This window comes from Phragmites australis, chromosome 7 (assembly GCF_958298935.1).
Source record: "Phragmites australis chromosome 7, lpPhrAust1.1, whole genome shotgun sequence".
NCBI classification, from domain to species: domain Eukaryota; kingdom Viridiplantae; phylum Streptophyta; class Magnoliopsida; order Poales; family Poaceae; genus Phragmites; species Phragmites australis.
Genome location: NC_084927.1, coordinates 27415560 through 27440112, shown reverse-complemented (window position 1 = coordinate 27440112; position 24553 = coordinate 27415560). Strand labels below are relative to the sequence as shown.

Below are 24553 nucleotides of genomic sequence, written 5' to 3'. Positions count from 1 at the left end.
TGATCGTCTTTGCTTCCTGTGACCACACGCCTTCGCTTACAACCTAGCCACCGTCCTATCTCCATGGCCGCCGCCGACGCATTAGCTAGCGCCACAACGGCTACCACTCGCGCACGTGAGGCAGCCGCCGCCTGCAAACGCGCGGAAGCCGATGCTCAGGCACACACAGAGGAGGGTCGCTTCCACGCAGAGGCTGTTGCACACGACACCGAAGTTGCCCGCGCCCTCATCGTCCATGAAGCTGCAGCTCTGGCCAACTTGTATGCCTAGGCAATGGCTGTCCAAAACATCCGAGCCCTTGTGCCTGTCACCCTCGACCTCAGCTCGTCCAACTTAAACAAGTGGCGCGGTCAATTCCTCACCACCTTGGGCAAGTACTCCCTCACCGCCCATGTCCTCTCCGACGACTCTCAACCCGACTCGCCCAATTTGTGTCGCATGGACTGCATCGTGCGCGAGTGGTTGTACGGCACCATCTCCCACGACCTCTGCGAGATCGTCATGGAGTCCGGCGTCACTGCGCGAGCCGTGTGGACAGCCCTCGAAGGGCGATTCATCGACAACAAGGAGACACTCTCTCTTCACCTCGATGCCGAGTTTCGTGCCTTCGTCCAGGGAGACATCAACATCTCGGACTACTATCATCGCTTGAAGAGCATGGCCGACGCTCTCGACGATCTTAGCGAGCCTGTCCTCGACCGAATTCTCGTGCTTGCGATCCTCCATGGCTTGAACGAGAAATTTGCGTACATGGCGGCACTCCTAAAGCGACAACATCCTTTCCCGACGTTTCTTGAGGTGCGGTCTGACTTGCTCCTCGACGAACTTGAGATGGCCTCCCGTCCCAGCCCGTTGTCCACAGTCCTCGTCGCCACGGCCTCCTCTGGGGCCAAGGACAGTGCACTGCCATCCGGTGGCCAGGGCGCTACCACCACCAGCCGTAGCAGTGCCTCTTCCTCCGGCGGGTCCTCTAGTGCTAACTGTTGACACCGTCATAACAACGAGGGCGGAAACAACAATGGGGGTGCAAAATCCAGCAATGGCAACAACTCCATGCCGGTCGGGTGGCCTTTGTTCTACAACTCGTGGACAGGCACAATCCAAATGTGGCTCGTTCCACCACCTGGTGGCCGTCCACAGGCGCCAAAAGTGCAGCATCAGCAATGCCCCCGGTGGTGTGCCTCCCCCACAGGCAATGATAGCCTACCCACCAGCACCTTTGCACTCCTACGTACCGTCGGGTCTCACATCTCTACATATCGCGGCACCACCCCCATCGACCCCCAGGACTTCTATGTCCGAGCTCGGGCCATAGGATCAGCAGTCCCTGGCGAACGCCTTCAACACGGTAACGCCCATGCCACCTCAGGCCACCACAGATTTATATAAGGACTCCAGGGCCTCTCAGCACATGACTTCCGAGACCGGTAACCTCTCCCGTACCTTTGCACCTCGATCATCTACTCCTTCATCTATCGTTGTCGGTAATGGGTCATTGCTACCTGTCACCTCCACTGGCTTAACAAATCTTTGTGGTCGTCTTCATCTTAATAATGTTCTTATTGCCCCTAGTATTATTAAGGACTTTATTTCTGTTCGTCAGTTTACTACTAACAATAATTGTTTCGTTGAGTTTGACCCTAATGGCCTTTCTATAAAGGATCTTCGGTCCTGGAACGTGATCATTAGGTGCACTAGCTCCGGCCCTCTATACCCCCTGTGGCTCCCAAGGCTCGTCACCCAGTCATGTTCTTTTGTCGCTGGTGTTCCTACCTCTCTTTGGCATCATCGTCTTGGCCATCCTAGCAAGGACACGTTTCCCAGGCTTGCTACTATTTTTGCCATATCATGTAATAAAACTACTACCGACACCATTTGCCATGCTTCCCAGCTTGGTCGTCACTTACGCATGCAGTTGGCCACATCTCAGTCTAGATCTTCAAATAATTTTGATTTAGTGCATTGTGACCTTTGGACATCCCCTGTCATCAGTGTGTCTAGTTACAAATATTACCTAGTCATTCTTGATGATTGTTCTCATTTTCTCTAGATGTTCCCCTTGCGTCTTAAGTCTGACACCTTTTGCACTATTTCTCACTTTTTTTCTCATGTGGCAGCTCAGTTCAAATGCACGATCAAAAACATCTAGTGCGACAATGGACGGGAGTTTGACAACTCCACGGCACGCACATTTTTCCTCACTCATGGCGTTCATCTTCGCATGTCCTTCCCATACACGTCTCAGCAAAACGGCAATGTCGAGCACATTATTCGCTCCACTAATAATATTGTGCACTCCCTCATTTTTCAGGCGTGTCTTCCTCCCACCTTTTGGGTCGAGGCGCTTCACACCGCGACGTACCTTCTTATCCGCCTCCCAACCAAGACACTTGCTGCCTCAACCCCGTTCTTTGCACTGCATTGTGTGCATCCCTCTTATGTACATCTCTGCATTTTTGGCTCCAAGTGCTATCCAAACTTGTCCGCCACCGCCCCACATAAACTCTTGCCTCGTTCCACCTTGTGTGTCTTCCTTGGTTATTCCTCGAATCATAAAGGTTACCGGTGTCTCCATCCATTGACCAACCAGGTGATCATCTCCTGGCACGTCACGTTCGATGAATCCTCGTTCCCTTCTGCCGAGATGAATCCATCTCCATCCGCTGTTGAGTTTGAGTTCTTGAAAGAATATGACACCGCGCCGACCCCTATTGGACCATCACATTTTGTTTCATGTGCAGGTTCGTCAGCATCGGGCTCTGGGACGCCTCTCACCGTGCTCACTCTGTGCCCTGCGCCTGACTCTATTGGGTGCCCGCCGGTCACGCCCCACCCGCTCATGACCACGCACACAATTTTTGCGCCGACCGGAGCCACGATGTCCCCACCGCCGCTCGGCTCGCCACCCGCGGCTTCGCCCGTGGGACCGCCACCCGCTGCCTCACCCGTGGGCTCACCACTAACAGCCTTGTCCACAGGCTCGCCGCCTGTGGGATCACCACCTCCTGCAGCTCTGTATGTTGGCTCTCCACCCGCGGCCTTCCAGCCCAATGGCACCCTCCCCAGGGCTCTCCTCTAGCAGCCTCAGCGCGTGCGCCTGCTCCTGTCGTGACGACGCTACCGATGAGTGCGGTTCCAGTACCGCCCGTCACCAACTCGCACGACATGCAGACCGCGGCAAGCACGGGTTTCACCAACCCATTCGCTGCCTTAATTTGCATGATGTGGCCCTATCGCCAGTTTCAAAGACCTATCGCACTGTGCTCGCCGATCCCAACTATCGCGCAACATGGAGGAAGAGTATATTGCTCTTATGGCCAACAAAACGTGGGACCTTGTTCCTCGTCCGATGACAGCCAATATTGTTATGGGCAAGTGGATCTTCAAGCACAAACTAAATTTGCATGGTTCTCTTGACCGCTATAAAGCTCGCTGGGTCCTTCGTGGTTTCACTGAGGTAGAGGAAGTCGTACCTCGCAAGCTCATTGCCAAAGATCATGCCATATGCGCCACCATCTCCGGAGACGAGCTTGAGAGAACTATATATTCCAATCGGGTGGCGCAAAGACACCACTATGGAGACCTTAAGAAGTTATTACCCAATCTACAGGTTAGTATATTAGCTAAATCCAATGCCAGTCACGTGAGCTTAGTTCTCCCATGTAGTGCCAGTGAGGCCGCCAGAGGAGAGGGAGAACCAGCTCGATTGGAGCCACACCGGAGATCACCCTCCTTTTCATCAAGGTGAACTGTAGTATGGGGTAAAAAAGGAGTCGAGAGCCTTCTCCGGGTTATTGATTTTTGGGGTTTCGAAGGTTAGGAGGCCTCATGGTTACGCTGGGCAAGGCCTGAGTAAACTTGGCCCGCGCAGACTGGGCCGGCCCGTAACCTAGCGAAGTTCGTTCTTCTCTCCACCGACCGTAATCACTTCTTCACTTTATGAAATACGAGCAGGAGAGCTGCTTGAAGCAGCTCAGATCTGATGGCCAATACAGCTACTGATGCTTCCAAAAAGGATTGTGTTATCACGTATCTGATACAGTTAGTGCTTCCCTGTTCCTGACTAGCAACGAATTGTCGCACGAACCTGAAACAATCCGGATAAAACTGAAATGGTACGGTAGAACTTGTCGATTGTGGCAGTGGGAAGCATATATATCACCCACTTACGAAAAAGAATCCCAATCGATTGAGCCTGCTTGTGCATCAGAGTCTAGCTCGGGCGGAACGTTCTGGACGCCAATGGCACCGCGAGCTATGGAATCAGAGTCTATGAAAAGCAACTAAGCACATGACCATGCCAGCATTTTCTTAATCCAGTCTATCCAGTGATGGCATGGAGAGAGATATGCCACCACACTAAACAGAGACCACTTTTTTTTCTTTTGCGAGGAAAAGAAAGACCACCGATTTCCTCGTCTTGTCAGTTGTCACCTCAAACATGAACGTCGACCAGTTAGTAATGCAGCAATCTGATTAATTAGCAAAAAATACAGTTGCAGATCAGCAGCAGTTCGCAGTGATAATATACATGTAGGGATTAGAGAGGGGAGGGGAGAGAGCATGGAAGTCCTGATCGCTTCCGAGGAATTAATCATACACGTAATTAATGCTACACGAAGCTTTAATCTGCATGCATGCGCGCGCGCAAGCATGCAGCAAAAATACAGCCCAAATAGGAGGCTAGCTAGTGTACATGTCGGCGTGTTGCGGTTGCACCGATCGATCGATCAGAACGTGGGCACGACGCCATCGACGCTGTAGTCGGCGTCGGCGCCGGGCGCCATGAGCGCGGCCACGGCGGCCGCGGCCGAGGAGTATATCTCCTCGTCTTCCCCCTCCGCCTCGGCCTCGGCCGCGCCGGTGCGCTTGGCGAACCGGCCCTTGATGCGCGGCCGCGTCTCCGCGTACGCCTTGCGGGACGCGTACCGGATGGTCTTCTCGAACCGCCGGCTCTTTCGCTTCTCCCTGTACCGCATCAGCCGCGCCTCCCGCTCCCTCCCCCTGCTCACCACCGGCACGGCCGCCACGCCGCCCGCCGCGTCAGGCACCACTGCCGCCTCTGACGATGACACCTGCGTACGTCACGTCACCCCAATATCCGTCTCATTTCGTCAGGACTTTGAACAGCTTAGCTTGTTATGACATGAACTAGTGCGTACTGATACGGTGTCGATAGATATTCTTACGCTGTGGTTCATGGAGTGGTCGGAGTAGAAGAGCTTGGCGCCGGTGAGGTCGAGCTCGGGCGGAACGTTCTGGACGCCAATGGCCTTGATGTCGTCCATGGAGCGCGCGAAGTCGAGGTCGAGGTAAGGATCGGAGTCCGCGAAGAACACGTCGGCGGAACCCGCAACTCCGTCTTGCTGCCCGTGGTCGGGCTCGGGGAGGAGCCACGACGCCGCCTCGGCCTCGTTGCTCCCGTCGTCGTTGTCGGCCGCGCCGTGGGTCCCCACTTTTGCCACGGCCGTCGACGAGGCGAAGGGCTTGGGCGCGTCGGTCAGCGCGCCGAAGAAGGGCGCCACGGGCAGCCGCTCGTGGCGCCGCGCGAGCGGGTTGGCCGAGTGGATGTCCGCATCGCAGGCGGGGCAGAGCGCTGCGGCGTCGGCCTTGCAGGTGACGGCGGCTGGCGCGTGCTCGCAGACCTCGCAGAGCCACACGCGCGCGTGCCGCGACCCGGCACCGTGCGCGCGCGCGTCGCAGCCGGCACAGAGGAACGCGGCGTCCGCGCGGCAGTAGAGCCGCGCCGCCTCGGCCCCGCACGCGTCGCAGGGCCGCGCGCCCAGGCCCCAGTAGGTCCCTCCCACCGACTTGTCGTCTCCCTCCATCGCACGCTCACTCGTTCGCTCACACTCTGCAGTTCGTTGTGGCTGCTGAGCACAAAGCGATTCTCAGCCAAGCTTTCCCCCGCCCGGCTGCGGATTTGAGCTCGGCGCGGGCCGTGCTGGGTGGGCGGGTATTCGACGCAAACGCGCGACGTGGAGGCGCTGCTAACCACGGAAGTCGCTCTCCCGGCGGGCCGGGGCCAAATTGTTCGCCAGTGCCCGTGCTCGCTTCACTTCACCTCCCCCTGTATCGGGCCGTGTCGCCTGTCGAGACCCTGCGGCGCGCACGGTAAAATGCTACGGCCGACGCGGACGTGTGCCGCGCGGTAAATTCCCGCAAGCGCGCGCTAGCCTCGACGACGATCGCTCCCTGTGCCGGGGAAAGACTTTAACGTGCTCGTCGTTGTCGTCCGAAAATTAGGCGGGCGTCGGGACATGGCAAGTGGGCGTGATGCGACGGTGACGGGCGGGCCGGGGCTGCGTCCGCGTCGGCCGGGCCCGGCCGCCCGATTACCGCCGTGGGAGCCATAGCGGCGACAGGTGGCGACGCGCGGTTGGCCCCCGGGATCTCGCTCTTATCGCCAATGGATGCACTCCGGCCATGTCAGCTACCCGTGGCCGTGGTAGAACGAAGTACAGGGCATCAAGATTCAAGGCCGTTCTGGAAAATACGCTCTCGGAACGCGGTGGCGCAAATCTCCGGGACTCGGGGTGCTGCTTGCAGGATGCAGCCGCCCTACAGAGCTCGGTGTCGACGTCCTCTGGAGATGACGCGAAGAAGCGACTTGTTTAGCATCAGATTATTCAGAGCTGATCCCTGCATCCGAGGATGCTTTCGGTTCTCTAGTTCATAGTTTCGTCGGCCGATGTAACTTAATTGAGGCAGTACTAAGCGTGCTCCACGGGCTCGGCGTTTGCCTCGAATACGACTGCAAAATGCAAATTGTCAGTCGTTTCAGTGATCTGAGTGCTGCAGGGTCATTCAGACCAACGTCTGCAGGGTTTGCAGCTATGTGTTGATAGGAAAAAAAAAAGAATCGCTAGATTTTTTCGCACCAAAAGTTCGGTGTTTAAGACCGTATCATCGGATGATGATATTGTAGATATGTGCGTAGCTGAATGGGTATGGAAATCTAAATCTAAACCATGTAAGTCTAAATCTAAAACATTTGTATGTTCTGTATTAAAGTCGACTCCATAAAATAATCGGCAAGAAGAGGTGAAATTTACATTTGATATCACTAAGTGTGATAGTATATTTAATCTCTTGCTACAAGAAAAGTAAATTAGTTTGTCTCCTAATAATGTTATTCCACCATTTGAGATGATTAAAAAGGGTGCATATTGTAAGTGGCATAATTCATATTCTCACGTTATTAATGATTGCAATGTCTTCCATTGACAGATTCAATCGGTCGTTAATGAAGGATGATTAAAATTTGCCAAAAGTTCAAAGATAAAACTAGATAATGATCCATTCTCTGTCAACATGATGAACTTTGAGGGGAATAATATCTTGATTCGACCATCTCAAGCTGAATCGACTAAAGACTATAATGTGATCATTAGTGAGAATAATGTGAGACTAAAGATGATCAAACCTAAAAGTCTAGAAATTGACCATTGAAAGGTAAATGAAAATAAGAGTAAGGTCACTAGAAGATTTGAAAAGACAAAACCAACATTTAGTGCACTTTTGGCTAAATATGAGAGTGGCAAGGTCAACCAAAAAGGAGGCAACGGGCCAAATACTCTTAAACGTTTAAGATCACCTCCGAAGTATGAGTTTGGAGGGAGAAAAATGCAATGGGAGGACAATATTGCAACAGCTCCATTTCATCCTTTCGAACCACCAATACCTATGATGTGAGGGTCTCCTCCTATGGTGCTTCATTTGTGCCCACCATGGGGTTGGTGTGGACCTTGGGCGCCACCTCATATGCTGTTTGCATCATTCCATCTATGGTGGACAGCACCACGAACTTTGGCATTCGATTGGTTATCTCATTCTAGACAAGACTGGTTTAATTCAAGAAATCGGTCAAATGATGAGAGAGATAAAAAAGAAGTTAAAAAGATATATCGTGTGAAGAATACAAGCGTTTCTAATGAGAAATTAGATCTAGACAGAGAGAAAAAACAGCCGGTTGTTGATGAAAATAAAGTGCAAAACCAATCGGCTAATGACGGTTTGGTAGGCGTCAACAAAGAGGAAGTTATAGAGGTGGTTGGTACTAATATTAGGACCAAATTGGTGTCTCCTATAGCAGCACCACATCTCATGGCATCAAGGGCTGAAGAGGCTAATTCTAGTGCTAAGCCAATTGATAGTTCGGGCAATCAGAAGATTGAAAGAAAGATATCCTTGCTGCTAGGGACTAAACCACAGCTTTGATGGTGTCCTAAAGGTCTCTCACACTCCCAAAAGAGAAGGCTACAAAGGCTATGCAAGCAAAAGTTAGAAGAAGTTCAAGCTGAAAAGGTGAGGGATCAAATGTTTAATGAAATTAAGCCGATGTTGCCTATTCAGAAAGAATGGAGAGTAAAACAAGTTGCAGCACCTATTGTGACATCTAGTGATGATGATGATGACATGCTAGAAGACTCTTCGGTAATACGAGATTGTAAAATCAAGGAGGCCAACTAGAGGGGGTGAATAGACGATTCTAAAAATTCTAGCAAGATATAACCGATAAAGATGCAGAATTAAAAATAATCGGTTACAACACATATGAAACCCTTAAATCTATGTCTCAATGAAAGTGATCGATTATATGTCTATGTCAATGTTTACAATCTAGGGTGACATATAAGAAATTATAATTCTAGAAATGTAAATTATTCAAAGTAAATAAGCTTAAGTAGGCAAACTGCAAAGGAGACACCAGATTTTTTACCGTGATCTCGGAGGCTTGCTGATCTCTCATAATCCAAGTTGAGGTGGGTTCAAACCTTTAACCACTCCTCTATCAAGTATGTAATTCTGACCACGAGAAGAGGCTCACCGTGAGCAACTTGATCTTGAGCCGGATTAATCCAATGAACCACTCACTACCTCGATTCTACTAGAGTTACATTTTACCACTCCAGCAACGCGTGCACAGAGCCTCTCACAATCACACCGGGCTTTCTCACAAGCTTCATTGAGAAGATCACCGGATCACCATGCCACCGTGTCATCTAGGTGTTTGCAAACACCAAGAGTAACAAGCTAAGACGAACTCTACTCTCATTAAGTGTCTAAAGCTCAATTACTAATGCAAATACACTTATATCACAACCCTCTCTATATGCAACACATGCACAAATGTATGGGAAGGATTTCACTTAGCTCAAGTATGCTCAATGGGTGATGGAGTACTTTCCCAAGCCACTGGACACGGGGTATTTATAGGCCACAACTCGAAATATAGCCTTTACACAAAGTCTAACTTCTTTACGCATCTGGCGATCAGACCGTAGTTCACTTGACGATCATACCGCCACTAGACCAACGACTCTAAAACTAGCTGTTATAGCCTTTTTACCTTTTCAGCGGTCAGACCGACCCTCTTAGCAATCAGACCACCACCTTGGCGGTCAAACTGCCATCCTCTCCAGGAAAACGGAGGTTCTCTGTAAGCTCCAACGGTCAAACCAATCTCCTTAGCGATCGGACTGCTACCCGATCTAGAGGGATGAGAGTTCTCTGTTAGTCCAGGAGTCAGACCGCCCATCTTAGTGGTCAGACCGCAAACCTAGTGGTCATAGAGGAATTCTTGACACTCAGACCGCCACTCCTAGAACAGCACTACCGATACTCAGAAAAATGACGATAACTTTTGAACATAATGTCTGATTTAGGTGATCTTGAACTCTACAGAAAGCTTATTCAAAGAGATACACATCCCAACTGATTTCTTGATCTCAAACACATTAGATCAAACATAAAACATAATCTAAAGATCCACCACAATGAAAACTATATGAACCTGAATCTTTTGCAAAACAAATTTGCAATCTAAATGTTCTATGCGACCAAGGGTTAAAGAATTCACTATGACAACTTGCAAAACACCTTTACAAACTTAGTGACATACTATACGGAGTAGGAATATGAACCTGAGCTATTTGATAAAGCCATTTACAAATTATAGCATCCTACTAAAGAGAGTATGCACATGCAAGATTGAGCTAATCAACACATGATAAAACTCAAGCAATTGTCAAGACCCATATTAATAGTATGACATTTATTCTATCAATCCGGTCATTTCTCTTCTCTAATCATCATTAACCGGCAAAAGAAAATACCCTATATTTTATACTTTTGCCTTGAGCTACCTATCCCACCGGACTTGATGAATGCATCATTCGAGTCTCGATGCTTCTTCTAGGCTTATCATCAACTCTTCACTTGAGCTTGATGATGATGTTCATTCTCGCTTCCTATCTTGATCCTCTCTTGATCAAGCTCAATAAAGTTCACTTGATTGATTTCATACACTAAGCATGGAAGATTTGTCTTTTCATATTATCTTCATCTGGCTCACCACCAAAGCATGAATCACAAGTATCAGGCACATAAGTTGTTCACTAAGATCTTGCTCTTCCAACTCGGTACATTGAATATCTTAATTCAATATTTGCCTTCATATAAAACCTAACCCCAACTTACTGTCAAGCAAATAGCATATAAGTTAGTCTATAAAAATCAATTGATAATTACATACCTTCAGTTATTTGATTTCCACAATTAACTTTGATCTTCATGTTTATTATAAATATATTCTTAAGAGCATCCTCGTACTTCAAGACAAAGGCAATGAATTAAAGGGACAAAGGCTGTATCTGTGTATGTAAAGACATTGATATAGCCATACAGGGCACATAAATACACACATAAAAATCTCACCTTTTGAAACCTGGAGACCCAAAAGTGCCATAAAAATTGAAGCTTTGCCCAAGCAAGAGAAGAAAAAACAGACAGGGCACCTGCCCACCTGGCCCAGGGCGCATACTTGGCTGTGGCGGCCTCCCTTCCCATGCCGGCCACGGCAACTCTGGCCCCTGCCTCTCCGAACACCGGCGGCGCATATGCTCCCACATGCACGAACACGTCCAACCCACATTGGCTGCATTGTAATCATACAGACAGTGAGTGACCACAGGGCCGTTGAAGATGCTGAGTATCTGAAAGCTGATGGGAGTGAAACAACTTACCATCACTCTATTTGCATCCTTGAGTACTGCCATGGAGTTGTTCTCTGCAAACGGCTGCTTTCTTTCAGGTTTTACTTCTTTCAGCACTCCTCTTTCGTAAAGGCACCAAATCTAGAGTAAAGCATGTTAGTAAATGGGTGAAATTCTGCAGACCAACAAGATTTGCATTTTGGAGGGTGTAAAAACTCACATCAGTCCTTATCCTAAATGGCCTAGGATTGGTAGTTTTCTTGAGCTTTCCTAGTTGCTCTGGATTCACTTTGCTCTGTATTTTAGCCACTTGCGTTTGATCCATGACAGCGTGTCAGGTTCTTCATATCCTAAATACAGATAAAAGCTGCATTTTTTTAGTACCATCAGTTCACGGTACCTTCAGAGGAACATTCTTATTGTTCTCCAACTGTGTTTTCACCTTCAGAATGCAAATTGTTCGAGGTTTCTTCAATCAGCTGCTCGGCATTTGACAGATTCTCCTTGCTGTCATCGGAATTGTCAGCTCGCAATGTATCAACCTCAATTTTCAATTCCAGCAGCATCACCTTAGTTTCCTGATGGGAGCTTGCAGTTTCTGCAAGTGAGTTCTCATCTGCAGCAATGTTATCACAGCCATTTCGGTTCCCTTCGTCAGGTTCAGCATTAGCACACTTCGCCGAGCGGCCTAAAATTTTCTTCTTGCCATTCGTCCTGGATTCTTGCCCTCTCTTCGTGCTCGCCGCCGCCGCGGTCGCTTCACCTTTCTTCGCAGTCTTCGGATTCATCAACTGACACATGTACCTGCTCGGCACCTCTCGACACGCCAGATTGAGCTTCCTCAATTTGGAACAGACCTCAGACACGACCTCCTTGTTCTTGGCAGGCAAGGGCGTCGGGGCGGCCTCCTTCCTCGGTGTGCTCACGAATAGCGCCTTGACGAGCGTCCCCTTCCTCACCGCCACGGCGATCGGCTCCTTCTGGCGCTTCGCACTGAGGAACTGGTCCTGCCTCGGCCGGACGGCCTTGCTCCGTGGCATCGCAAGCGCCTTCTTCCTCGCGCTGGGTCTTCATCTTAGCCGCCTTGGTCCGGTTTGACGACGCTCGAAGGGCGCAGAGCCACTGGGTCTTCATCTTGGCCTTCGTCGCAGCCTTCTCGGTGGCCTCCGTCGCCGTGCTCATCCTCGCGAGCCGAGCCCTCGGAGGCTTCGGCGGCGCAGAGTGCGGGCATTTCAACATCGAGCTGCAACAAAATTAGAATCCGGGATATAAATCTGAACCGAAGATTGCAGAGTTCAAAGAAGCATACAGCTGAAGTAAACAACAAGGATCGCAAGATGCCGGGGAGAAGAGCTGGGTGTGGGCGTCGGCGCGGCGGTCGCGGTTGCGGTCGCCTGAGCGGAGGCGGCGGCGGGTTCGGAGACGGGGAGGAGTGCGGAGGCGGAGGCGGAGGCGGGTTCGGGGACGGGGTTGAGTGCGGTGGCGGCAGTGCGTTCGATCGGTTTCCAAATCACCGTAACGTACGGGAAAGGAATGAGACGTCAGGTGTTAGGGGGGTCTTTAACCGCGAATTGTTTGGTCGTGTTTAATGTAGGTATAGATCATTTGATTTTACATAACCCCTATATTATATAGGGGTATAGATGTATGACGTTGCATGGCTCCGGTTGACGCCAAAAAACTCGATGCAGCTGATCGTCGTGGGACTATGGGAGACATGCAGTGAAACCAGGCAGTTGAGCCGTGCAATGGTGGTGAGGTAATGCGTGAGCACTTGTAAATGCAGTCTGCAGTTGAGCCTGTAGAAGGAGTCTTCGAACTAAATCTTCTTTAGAATAATAATCTATATTTTATTTCATCTTAATTATTTTTATAAAAAGATAATTATAATAAATATCTTTTGACTTAATCCTAAGGATTAATCTAGAAGAGTTTTACGCTATGTTTGACCGAGAGCAAAGTTGGTATTTTAATAATATCTGATATGCTAGTTAACGGTCACAACACGGTAGTATAAGTATTATACGGGTCTAATACACATGAACATTAACTCTAACAACAAATATATCTTAATTACGGAAGCGTAAGCACTGACCGTTTGTCGGTGATACCATCGGATAAGGTTGAAAGGGGTGATTACGTCGGTGTAGTCGAAGCAGTGGTGGTGGTCGGCAGTGGCATCGGTCTTCACTCCGTTGACAGCGCCCTAACGATCGTGTTAGAGTTTTTAGGTGTTGGGAAAAAGCTAACCCATGCGTGCAAAAACCTAATCACTGTAGGTGTCACCCCCCCTCTATTTATTGTTGCGCTACACGGAATGGGGCCGGAACCAAAAGTTGGTTTTCACCTCCGATCAAGACGCGTGTATATGGGTCTAGCCCCCTTAGAACTCGAACTCGGTATATTTATTAGCCGAGATCAACCAACACACAGTAATAGCATAAAGTGAAAACTTTTTAGATTGCCAATGATACACTGCAAAAATATATATTTTATAATAAATCATCAATTGAGATAATTTCTCATAGCATATAATCAATTTTCTCTTCTAATTGAGGAATTCCCCGATGGTAAACAGGAACGGAACTGGGTCATTGCCATCCACGGCCAAGGGCCTCGTTTTCTTTCCATTTCAGACGAAGAGGTAGGTCCCTTCTCCAATTCATAATTAAAACCCCAAACAGTACCCGCCATCCTCTTAAACCCTAGCGCCTTCGTCCCCCAATCACGCTAGCCAAGTAGCCATGGCAACCACAGCCGCCGCCGCCCCCCTTGACGACGCCAAGGCCAGGAATGTTCTCCGCCAGGTCGCAATCTCACACCGCCTCAGATTCGTGCCGTTCCGCCATCCAATTCTTAGCGATTTTTGGGGTCAAATTCGTGTATTTCTCCCCTTTCGTCGCAGGTGGAGTTCTACTTCAGCGACAGCAACCTCCCCCGCGACGGATTCCTGCGGAGGGCCGTCGAGGAAAGCGATGATGGCTGTAAGAATTCCTCATCGTGTTCAGCTTTGATGATTTTTCGATGATTTTGCTGGTTTGTATGGTTTTGATGCTAACTTTGCGCTGTTTTCTTTTGGGGTGTGGGGGGCTTGGGCAGTGGTGAGCATGGCTCTCATCTGTTCCTTCTCGCGGATGAGGTCGCACCTAGGGCTCGAAGGGGACATGAAGCCAGAGACTGTGCCGGAGGAGACGGTGCTTGCGGTTGCCGACGTGCTGCGCCGTTCCTCGGCCCTCCGTGTCTCCGAGGACGGTATGCAAGTTATTTCCCCTTTCCGTCCATAAATGTTCTTACATGACATGCAAAATAGTGTAGTGGTTATCAGTCAAAGTTACTTTTGATGGTGTAGAACCTTACATTCTGAAGGATATGGCAATGCTCTGTCTTTATTTTCAGCTATCTTCAGATTTACAATGGCCCTGTTCTGAATTCTGATCTATGTTAGACTAAACCTCACATTATGAACTATCGTTAAATCACCTGTTCATGAAGTAATATGGACATTTGCTGCGCGGTTCATATGAAATAAAAATTAAAATGGCTCACTTTAGTTGGAATTGTAGTATGACACCAATAAGCCAGTGACTTGGTGTTTATTTTATGTAACTAATGTTCAATCTCGTATTTAACACAGGGAAGAAAGTTGGTAGGGCTACTGAGTTGTTGAGGCTGGATGAGGTCATAGAACAAGTGGATTCTAGGACAATTGCTGCATCACCGCTTCCTTACAATGTAAAACTGGAAGTTGTTGAATCTTTTTTTGCTCAATATGGCAAGGTATGTTATCTATCTGATAGCACTGAATATTGCACTTAAAAGAAAAAAGAATTGAAGCAACCATCACGGGTGTCAGCATAACTTTTATGCAAATAGGATAGGCAAGATTTCCCATTGCTAGATGCTTTGGGTTCAATATTGCAGAGAGAAACTCTTTTGAGCTGAGAATGTTCTGTCAGAACTCACATCCTTCAGGTTATGCATGAGAGATCAATATATATGATAAGTTGGTGGATTAGGCAATTACCATCCCAGTACTAGATATACATTAATCTTGCAATGTAAATAGTAAATACCGATAATGCTATGTTGTATGTGTACTGTTTGGATCGCAGGTAAATAGCGTGAGGCTACCACGACATGTTTATGACAAAAGACACTTCTGTGGCACTGCTTTAGTTGAATTTTCAGAAGAAGATGAAGCAAAAGGTGTTTTCGAGAATAAGCTTGTTTTTGCAGGGGCAGATCTGGAAATAAGACCAAAGTAAACCAACTACTAGTTCAAATTTATTTTCTTATGTGGTGCCATCTATTAATTAGAAAATGTTGTGTTCATGCTTTTGAGTTTTGAAAATAAAGTTAATCTTTGTCTCGTAAAAAATGAGAATCATCTAGGTTCCTGGCATTCACTAAAGGACATGGGCCACCCAAGCTGGTCCTTAGACTCAAACTCGGTTGTGGGAAGTTTAAGCAGCCTTTACAGACTAGAGAGGGGCTATCTAAATCCTAAAGTAAAGGCCCGCGATTGAAGTACCAACCGGTCGCTTTCATGAACTTTCTCCGTTTGATTCGATAAGGTGGAATTAGCCTCCTTCTCGAATGGCTACCCTTGACAAAGAGTAGCGTTGGTATCATAATCTACATGTAGAGGGTATAGTTTAGTGGTAAAAGTGTGATTCGTTCTATTAATAACTGAATTTGAAAGGATATACTTAAGGCATCCTTAAGTTTTTTTAATTCATATTCCGATGAAAACTTTAGTTCTTATAAAGGGTTTAATCCTGTTCCTCTCAATAGCATATTGAGGAAGAATATACATTCTCGCGATTAGTATCCATCTCATTGACAGGCCGCTGGCATGCTCACCAAAAATATTTTCCAAGTTGTTCTATTGTTTGGTTTTGAGGGAAATCATGCTTTGATGGTCGCAATTCTCTTAGCTCCAAAATGTATAGTTGTTTGTTCAGGTTGAATGATTCCAAAATCAATCACTCCTATTTTCCGAAGAATTAGGACTTGTGTGACTTACAGTTTTTCACTGTTGATTTATCTTTTAGTACATAGCAGTGTATAACTTGTATCCTATGCTAAAATAATGAAGGAAAGAATTTGATGCTGAAAGAGAGGTGAAGAAAGAAGCATATGAAAAGTCACATCCCAGTAAGAATGGTCCTGGCGAAGGGTAAATACTCTTTAACTATAATATGACATGCATGTTTCTATTTAAAAAAGTTCCTCGAGTTCAAATTAACTATGTGAATCATCAATGTTGGTTATAGCTATCCAAAAGGTCTGATTCTGGCCTTCAAGCTGAAGAAAATTCCAGCTGATGTTGACACGGAACAAAATGGTTCAGACAAAGTAGATGACACTGATGGTTCCAAGAAGGAAGAAGCTTCTAATACCACAGAGAAAAGTGTTGAGCACGAAGAGAAGATCTCTGAGAATAACGGCGATGTGAGTGAAGGGCAGTCAGATGGTATTGACGACTTGAAAGGGGTAGCTGCTGGGGAAACTGCACATTCTACAAACAATAATGAAGATACAATCTTGAGGGAGGACATAAAAGAAGAATTCACAAAATTTGGCACAGTGCGGGTAATTTATATTTATTGATGCTTTTTCTTGTTTTGTTTTGTTCTATACCATTAATGGCCTGCTTACCTTTCACACTCTTTGTTTGCATCATGAGAGTACCCTTTTTCTTGTGAGATGGTTGCACCCCCAAACATTCAAACTTTAACATGCAGATAAAAGAAGCAGACAAATCAGAATTTTGAAACTTTATGATGTTGTAATATTGTCTTCACATTTACCTCTGCCCTTCACGTTCTGTTTGCAATGCATAACATTTTCACAACCTTATAGCAAAACCAGAACAAACAGATTACGATCCTTTTTAAAATAAAAAAGAATAGACATATTTCACGTTTCTTTCCATCATTTGCAATAAATGCCCACTGATTCCGGTACAGATTTCAAAACTATGCAGAAATAATAGGTTTGAGCTTGCTTGCTTTGTTATAATTTTTCTGTTGGAAACATGTAAGAATGATCCATCCTTCATTTTCTTCTGAAAAATTCATATCTTATTGTTACATGGTTGTAGACGTGCTTGTAGCATGTGGTAAGTCACCCAGTAGTTGTTGCTACCAACTAGGGCTCGAACCCTGGTTCTCACAAAAAAAAAAGCGCCTCATTGTGTGTCGCTTTCAGTGTGGTCCTGGGCGATCGTGAAGTCGCTTTTAGAGATGCCCCTAGGTGGTTGGCCTTCGGTGCCTTTTCTCGACCTTTAAATGTGATATTATGGTGGGCTGTCTTCCCCCATAGGCAGTGTTACCGGGTCTCGTGAGTCTGAATTTTTTTTTGCTCTGTCGACACGCACCGAACTCGTCTCCGGCGAGTCCAAGATGGAGAAAACAAACGGTGAGGGAGGCGGCCGGCAACAGAGATGGTCGACGGGCGCACTAGCGCCCATGACCTTGAGCTCCCACAGTGTCTCGAGGCGGGAGACCACGGGAGCATGCCGGCGCATCAGCGAGCGATAGGGCGGAAGCGGTAGGGGAAGGATTGGGGGAGGGTGGAGACGGCGCGGGTGCACAGCTCTGCGTGGAAGAAGAGAAGCGGTAAGGGGAGGAGAGGCAATGTCGGCAGATCTGTGTGGAGGAAGAGAAGCGGCGAGGGGAGGGGAGGCGGCAGCGGCAGATCTGCGTGGAGGAAGAGAAGCGGCGAGGGGAGGAGAGGTGGCGGTGGCAGCGGCAGCTGGTGCTGGGTGGAGTCGGTGCTGGCTGCTGGTTAGGTAGGGCAAGCTATGTGTAGATGGGTTGGATGGGCCAGAAAATAGCAGCCCAATAGCTCATCTAATCTTTTATTTCCTTTTTCTTATTAAACATGTGATGTATTTGCTTGTGAATTTATGTGGATAAGTTATGAATATGAAAAAAATAGTAGTTGCGATGCAAAATTAGTTACACAACATATTTTCTCTAATTCGAATTTTCATTTTTATTTTATAAAATTATATATATATATATATATACATATATGTATATATATATACACATATATACATATACATATACATATATACACACACATATTATACATATACATATACATATATACACACACATATTATACATATACATATATATATACATATACATATATATATATATATATATATATACATATATGTATATATACACACAGCCGCACCCGTGTCTGTGTAACACTGTCCATAGGTTGGTTTTTTTTTTTTATTATTGTTACATGGTTATTATTCCAGCTGTGCTTGACAACTTTTCTCTAAGTACTCATTGCCAGAAGTGGTAGATTGTAGTTTTGTAAATCATAATATCCAGTTCATCTGTTTGTCAGCCATGAAGCATGTTATGGTTTTGTTTGATTGAGGTTATTGTTGGATGATTTGCAAATATTATCTTGACTACTTTAGTTCATTTGAGTTAGATGTAGCACACAACCTTTGTGGCCAATTGGACAATGATAAGAATATAGATTATAGCTAAACATAACTTAGGCATTTAGCTATACAGAGATGATTCATCCTTTTGAATTCTTACTTTAAATTGGCTTTTGTAAGCACATATTTGTCTTCATCAAAGGAACGTAATGCTGCACCTTCTAAGGGCATTGTGCATGCATTATGCAATTCTGTATCATTGTAGTGTAGTATCTGTAAGTTCTTAAAACAAAATTTCTTTATCGCATATGATTCTTGATAACCAGTCTGTATGGTTTCTTGGCCTTTTTTCCTTCTTGAAGTATGTGGACTTCAGTAAAGGGGAAGATTCAGGATTCATTCGGTTTGAGGATTCCACAGCAGCTGAAAAGGCCCGTGCACTTGCAGCCCTGGCAGATGAAGGCGGTTTGATTATGAAGGGCCACATCGTTACTTTGGAACTTGTGTCTGGTAAAGAAACTACAGCTTCTCTCAGTTGACACTAGTTGTTTTAACTTCCGATTCGATAGCTTCTATTGAACTAAGTGCTGCAAGCCTGCAACCCTTTAGATAGTTGTTTGTATAGTACAGTATCATCAGGTCTTGTAGTTGAAGTGTGGCGGTATGGATAGCATTCCTGTTTGAAATATATTATTTCCATCCAAATATGAGTGTTGATCTGAATCAGATTGTAAAAATGCCCTGAAATTAGTTCGGTGGATACTCTATCTTTTGTACTAAACATTTAGCGATTCATCAATTTGGGTATGCAGTACGAGCTCGCCAGATCTGAATACTATTCTAAGTTACTTGTTTGATAGGCAACTTTTCCAATCATGCAGGTCAAGCCGAAGACGATTATTGGAGTGCAATTCGAGGCGGTCAAGAGAAATATAAAGAGAGTCGAAACAACAAAGGATGGTATAATCTATTTGACATGTTTCCTTGCTGGAGCTGTTTTCAACTCTGTTCTCCCTTGGTAGTCCTTTTAGGTCTGAGGTACATATTATGTCTAAAATTAATCCTACGTATTCAAGTTTTGAAGAGAGGAAAAGCCTTATGATTTACTAGAAACTGACTAGATGTTGTGCCTATAATGATTTTGCCGTGGAACTGATTTTACTTACAGTGATATTGACACCCACCATGAGAATTGTCAATCTTGTAACTTGCGTAATAGACAATTTTCTGGTTCAGTTCTGTCCTACCTGAACTCTACTGAAAAAATTTGCATGCTTTTCATGCCTCCCAAAGTAGGATACACCAGGCTGTATTTATTTTGTCTATTTAACATCTGATTCCATCTTTAGAATTCTTAAACCGTTTGCTGAAGATAATGCCACGGGTTGCTTTGTGCAAACTTTGCAGGGACCGGAAGAATAACAGAGGCGGAAAGCACTTTGGTGGGAAGCGGGGTCGCTACTTCGACTCCCACGAGAGGTCCTCTAATAAAGCTCAAAAAGTTTAGAGCTTTAGAGAGAATGAGGAAACATATATGCTGTGTTGCTTCCGTCCACATGTTTGGAAGTGTCCCTTGGTGACTGTTTTATGTTTTATTTGTTCCTGTGCGTCGTGGGCTGCGCTTTTTAAAGTACAGACTATGAATTACGAATCATGTTGACAACGAGAAGAGAGGAAAGTGAACTGTATGCGGCTAAAGCTCAATACTGGAAGAAAAAAAACTGAACGCCTTTATGCTACGGTGCTCTGAATTCTGATACAGGTTCCATCTCGATAGGAGAGAAACACCACTTTTACGAAGTTCCGTTTGCTGGTTGATAGATTTTCCGGTATGGCCTTTGAACTGTACGACATGTTTTGTAGGAAGCCAGTTAGATCCGACGAAACTTTGTAGGAAGCCAGCTAGATCCGGCGGAATTTTGTAGGAAGCTTAATAGCACAACGATCAGTCCCTGAGTGGCATGTTTAGACGTAGGAAATAGTTGGATTCCAATAACTCTGGTTAAGTGTTGTGTGTTACAACGAAAATATAAATATTAAATGTAATAATATTAAATATAAATTTAAAGTATGAAGATATGGATATGTTATAAGAGTGTCGTTGAATGAATATGTTGGGAGTGATATCGTAATTTAATTTTACATATGATCTGAAGAAGAAGAAAATTATCTATTAATTTTTATTCTAATCTATTTATTTATTTTTATTAGTAAAATAGATCTTATATCTGTAACCTGATAACAAGATGAAGAGACTGATAATGAGATTATATGATAAAAGTTGATAAATTATTTAAATTTAGATATTTTTATTGCATGAGAAGAGAGCGGGAGGAAAACCGAAGAGGTGTTGATTTGTGGGCTCGTGGGTTAGAGCAAGGATCTCCCAGGGTCCTAATAGACCGTGCAGTATCTCTTGTCCAGAGTTTTTAATATTATTTTTTTGGGAATTTCAAAAATATTGCCTGAATTTGAAAAATTACAAAGATAATCCGCTGTCGTGAGATGGTTCCACGAAAATCAATTTTCGCGAGTTGGAGTAACTAAAATATATATTTTTGCAAATTGGTTTAATGAAATTTAATTTTCACGGTTTGAAAGTGCTAAATATTTTTGCAGTTTGAAAGTGATATTTTCGCGCCTTAAGAGCGTGAAAATACGAAATTTATCGCGGGACCGAAATGTTAAATCTAGTTTTCGCGGGACGGGCACGCGAAAACTGGTCTTCGCACTATTTGCTCCTGCACGCCTCGCTTTACTCCGCTACTAGTCACGCGCTTGCCCTCCTGTGCATTCAACCGAGACAGTGGCGTCTGTTGGGAGAGAAGAGGAAGAAGAGAAGGAAGAAGAAGGGAGAGGGAGAGGAAGGAGAAGGAGGGTGCAGGAGGAGGGAGAGGAAGGTGGGGGTAAGAGCAGGAAGAGGAAGGAGGAAGAAGAGGAAGAAGGTAAAAAAAATTGCATATTTTTTCTAGTTTTATTATTTGTCTAGGTTATGTAATTTTAATTAGATATTTGTTAGTTTTATATTTATGTAAAATTATTTGTTAGTTGTACATATTTGTAGATTTATATTAGGATAAATGAGTATGGGAACAAATTTAGATATATGTAGAAATATTTGTTTTATATATATATAAATATTTTATATTAGGATACATGAGTAGTGGAACAAATTTATATGTATGTAGAAAATATTTAGATGTATATACAAAATTTGTTAGTTTTAGAGGTTTATAGAAATAATTTATATCTATGTTGGACGTAATATCATGTATATGTACAATTTAATTTGCGATATTTATTCTAGGTATAAGGCTTGCAGTAAAAATTTGTTAAGTTAAATTTAAATTTTTTTCCTTTGTAATATTGTTTTAGATTTAAGGTTTAATTAGAGATTAAAAATAATTTAGGTTATGTTGTTTCATTATGTATGTAAGATTACGAATTAGAAAGAGTAATTGTATGTTACATTTTAGGTTACGAAGATTTAATTATGGTATAGAAATTAGGTTGTGAAGAATTTTATTTGTAATTATGGTAAAATAAGTTGATGATTTTTTATATATTTTTTTACGTCGCAATTATGTTCGACCCTACAAGTCTTAGAGTTTTCTATGGGAATTGTGAAATTCGGAACAATCTATTTAGTATTGATTTGAGCAATTTTTTATTTACCATTATTGAGCATCCAAACCCAGAGGGTACAAGGTTGAAGATGATAATATGGTTCACCTGATATTTCCAGTTGGGCCCTGACATTTATTCTTCCACGGTACAATATATGTGGACTTTGTATGTTAGGTCTAGTTTTGTGGGAGTCAAAGACGGTGTATCGGACGGACAAGTGGTTTAATTGGTTGGAATGGTGTAGGCGGCGTGGGGCTGAGTACATTATGGTGGTGCAGGCATGTCCAAGAGAAGTGTATGATGGTAGCAGTGCATCAACATTGGTAGAAGAAGATGATAGGATGGGGTACGCAATGTCAATGGAGGAAGTTGAGCAATGGCAGATGGCTGAGTCAGAGGTTGTTGTGTATAGGCAGGTGGGAGAGGTTGAGGGTCAGGCTGACGCAAGAGAGGAAATTGGGGAAATTGTTTTTGAGCTTAGAACATGGGCCGTAATGCAGTGCATAAGGAAGAAGCTTTAGTGCAATCTGTAAATATGGGGGATGATGATGATGCTGATAATGACGAAGATGATGAGTCATCTAATATTGTCATCCCAAATTAACGGGGGATGCTGATGATGATAATATGAGGATGTAAGTTATGGAGAACCATAATTCCCCTTCGGAAACGGTTGAGCTAGAGGTTGTTGTGCATAGGCAGGTGGAAGAGGTTGAGGGTCAGGCTGACGTAGGGGAGGAAATTGAAGAAATTATTGTTGACCTTGAGAACGTGAACCGTAACGCAATACATGAGGAAGAAGCTTTAATTCAATCTATAAATATGGGGGATGATGATGATGATAATGACGACGAAGATGATGACTACTCTAATATTGTCATCCCAGATCAATGAAACTTGGCTGACAACGCGGGGATGCAAGTTATAAAGAACCATTATTCCCAGATCATTGAGGACTATGCCACCCACCGAGTGATGTGCTAGTTCGGCCGCCGCCAGGAGTTCCTAGTCTTGCTTAGATACCATGTTCGTGCTTCCATACACTCGTGAGTTATAATGTCACCTACCTCGTTTTATTATGTGTTTTCCATTTCTCTAATTCAAACTCCATTTTAGGTTGTTGACGAAGGGGCCACAAAAGAGCCTAGTTAACCTAACCAATAGGATGCAGCCTTGGGTGCAGCAGTGGGGACAGGCTCTTATGGACATGATCGAGTATGTTGCGCCTTACAATGAGCTCAGTTACCAGTAGTGCCTGCAGTGGTACAGTGTGCAAACTCACACACGTCTCCTTCGTGTCAATGACCCACCACATCGACCCTCTACTAGCACTGCTGCCCTTTACCTAGGACACGTAGGAGCGTCGCTGCACCTTGCGGTATGTGAAATGTTCAAATTTTATCGATTTTTACATTCACATACCTACTAGGGCTAACGATTTGTCGTCTACCGTAGTTCGACTTGGGGAGCGAGATTCACGCGGAGGCAATGAGTACGATACTAGGCTACATGAGCATGGAACATGTGGTATGGATTTCGACGACATCATCGGAGAGTTATCTCGTTTGTCCGCGAGGGACCGACGTATCATTTATTGAACATCATGCTGGTAGCCTGACACTATTGTACGCTACTTCTCAGCCAAACGGGAGGCCCCCACGACCTACCTACACCTCGGGCCTAGAGCCATTTTACACTACTCCTCAGCCTCCACGCTATGACTAGGAAGGAGGCTCTGGTTGGACTATGCCATATGTTGGTACTCAGCCTTTGCGCCCTAACCAGGCAAGAGGCACTGGTTGGGCCACGCCTATGTATGCTAGTTCTCAGCCTCTGTGCTCTGACCAGGCGGAGGCTCTGGTTGGGACGCTTCTGTGTTCGTTCCTACATATGTTATGTCATGACTCTTTATTCCATAGTCTCTTAGTTAGTATTTGTTACATGGCAATAGTCACTTGTTTGTGCACAATGTAATTCAGGTATATTCTGTATTGAGAGTATCGGACTGGTTTCTGGGAGATCACCGCACTCCAGCGGGAACCCATGGCTTGACTACAGAGGGTGCTCCGAAGTGATGGGCCCCTCTTAGTGGTACAGTGCACTGCCGCCCACTCAGGAGACGGAAGGCACATACGGTCTTCAGTTGCTTAGACATGAGCATCGCGAGCCTGATTGGTACACACTGTCCGCATACGACCATCCTTAGGAGGAGGAGGAGTCAGTCGTTCCAGCGTCAGCGCGTAGGCCAAAGTGTGCCAGAGGCAGGACTCAGGATAGGGTTCAGGGTAGGGCTAGGGTAGGGGTGAGGCGTACTCTGTTTTACTTATATGCTTAGTCAATGTATTTTGTTCAGACTACTGCACGATTATTTATTTTTCTTAGCTTTCTATTTCATTAGTTTAGACTGTATCGACCTATTAGGGGAGCACTGAAAAGCCTATTCGCTAGACTACGCGCTCATGACTCGATTCCAACACATAGCTTGATTCCCTTATATCTCTAACACAAG

General features: G+C 45.4%; 4 protein-coding genes and 1 pseudogene across 4 annotated transcripts; 3 read left to right on the top strand and 2 right to left on the bottom strand.

Annotated features, from left to right (window-relative positions):
- Nucleotides 1–273: 273 nt before the first annotated feature.
- On the top strand, nt 274–987 carry LOC133925532 (uncharacterized). Its single transcript, XM_062371429.1, has one exon. It carries the CDS (start codon nt 274–276, stop codon nt 985–987), a length of 714 nt encoding a protein of 237 aa, XP_062227413.1.
- A 1657-nt stretch (nt 988–2644) lies between these two features.
- Nucleotides 2645–3079, top strand: LOC133925531 (classical arabinogalactan protein 9-like). The gene has a single exon (XM_062371428.1). It carries the CDS (start codon nt 2645–2647, stop codon nt 3077–3079), a length of 435 nt encoding a protein of 144 aa, XP_062227412.1.
- Nucleotides 3080–4456: 1377 nt separating this feature from the next.
- On the bottom strand, nt 4457–6070 carry LOC133924507 (zinc finger protein CONSTANS-LIKE 5-like). Its single transcript, XM_062370084.1, has 2 exons — nt 5190–6070; nt 4457–5075 (listed from the first exon to the last, which is right to left on the bottom strand). Exons 1-2 carry the CDS (start codon nt 5826–5828, stop codon nt 4731–4733), a joined length of 984 nt encoding a protein of 327 aa, XP_062226068.1. The 5' UTR covers nt 5829–6070; the 3' UTR covers nt 4457–4730.
- A 4592-nt stretch (nt 6071–10662) lies between these two features.
- Nucleotides 10663–12507, bottom strand: LOC133923563 (uncharacterized; annotated as a pseudogene).
- Nucleotides 12508–13630: 1123 nt separating this feature from the next.
- Nucleotides 13631–20156, top strand: LOC133924506 (la protein 1-like). Its single transcript, XM_062370083.1, has 10 exons — nt 13631–13804; nt 13903–13981; nt 14097–14249; nt 14632–14774; nt 15110–15258; nt 16096–16176; nt 16274–16592; nt 18780–18927; nt 19299–19377; nt 19825–20156. The coding sequence occupies exons 1-10, from the start codon at nt 13742–13744 to the stop codon at nt 19922–19924; spliced, it is 1314 nt and encodes a 437-aa protein (XP_062226067.1). The 5' UTR covers nt 13631–13741; the 3' UTR covers nt 19925–20156.
- The last annotated feature ends 4397 nt before the right edge of the window (nt 20157–24553 follow it).

Coding starts and splice junctions, on each gene's coding strand:
- LOC133924506 (XM_062370083.1), top strand. CDS start 13,742: ATGGCAACCACAGCCGCCGCCGCCCCCCTTGACGACGCCAAGGCCAGG. Junction 14,775..15,109: donor TTTTTGCTCAATATGGCAAG/GTATGTTATCTA, acceptor TTTGGATCGCAG/GTAAATAGCGTGAGGCTACC. Junction 18,928..19,298: donor TACTTTGGAACTTGTGTCTG/GTAAAGAAACTA, acceptor CCAATCATGCAG/GTCAAGCCGAAGACGATTAT.
- LOC133924507 (XM_062370084.1), bottom strand. CDS start 5,828: ATGGAGGGAGACGACAAGTCGGTGGGAGGGACCTACTGGGGCCTGGGC. Junction 5,076..5,189: donor ACCACTCCATGAACCACAGC/GTAAGAATATCT, acceptor TGACGTACGCAG/GTGTCATCGTCAGAGGCGGC.
- LOC133925532 (XM_062371429.1), top strand. CDS start 274: ATGGCTGTCCAAAACATCCGAGCCCTTGTGCCTGTCACCCTCGACCTC.
- LOC133925531 (XM_062371428.1), top strand. CDS start 2,645: ATGAATCCATCTCCATCCGCTGTTGAGTTTGAGTTCTTGAAAGAATAT.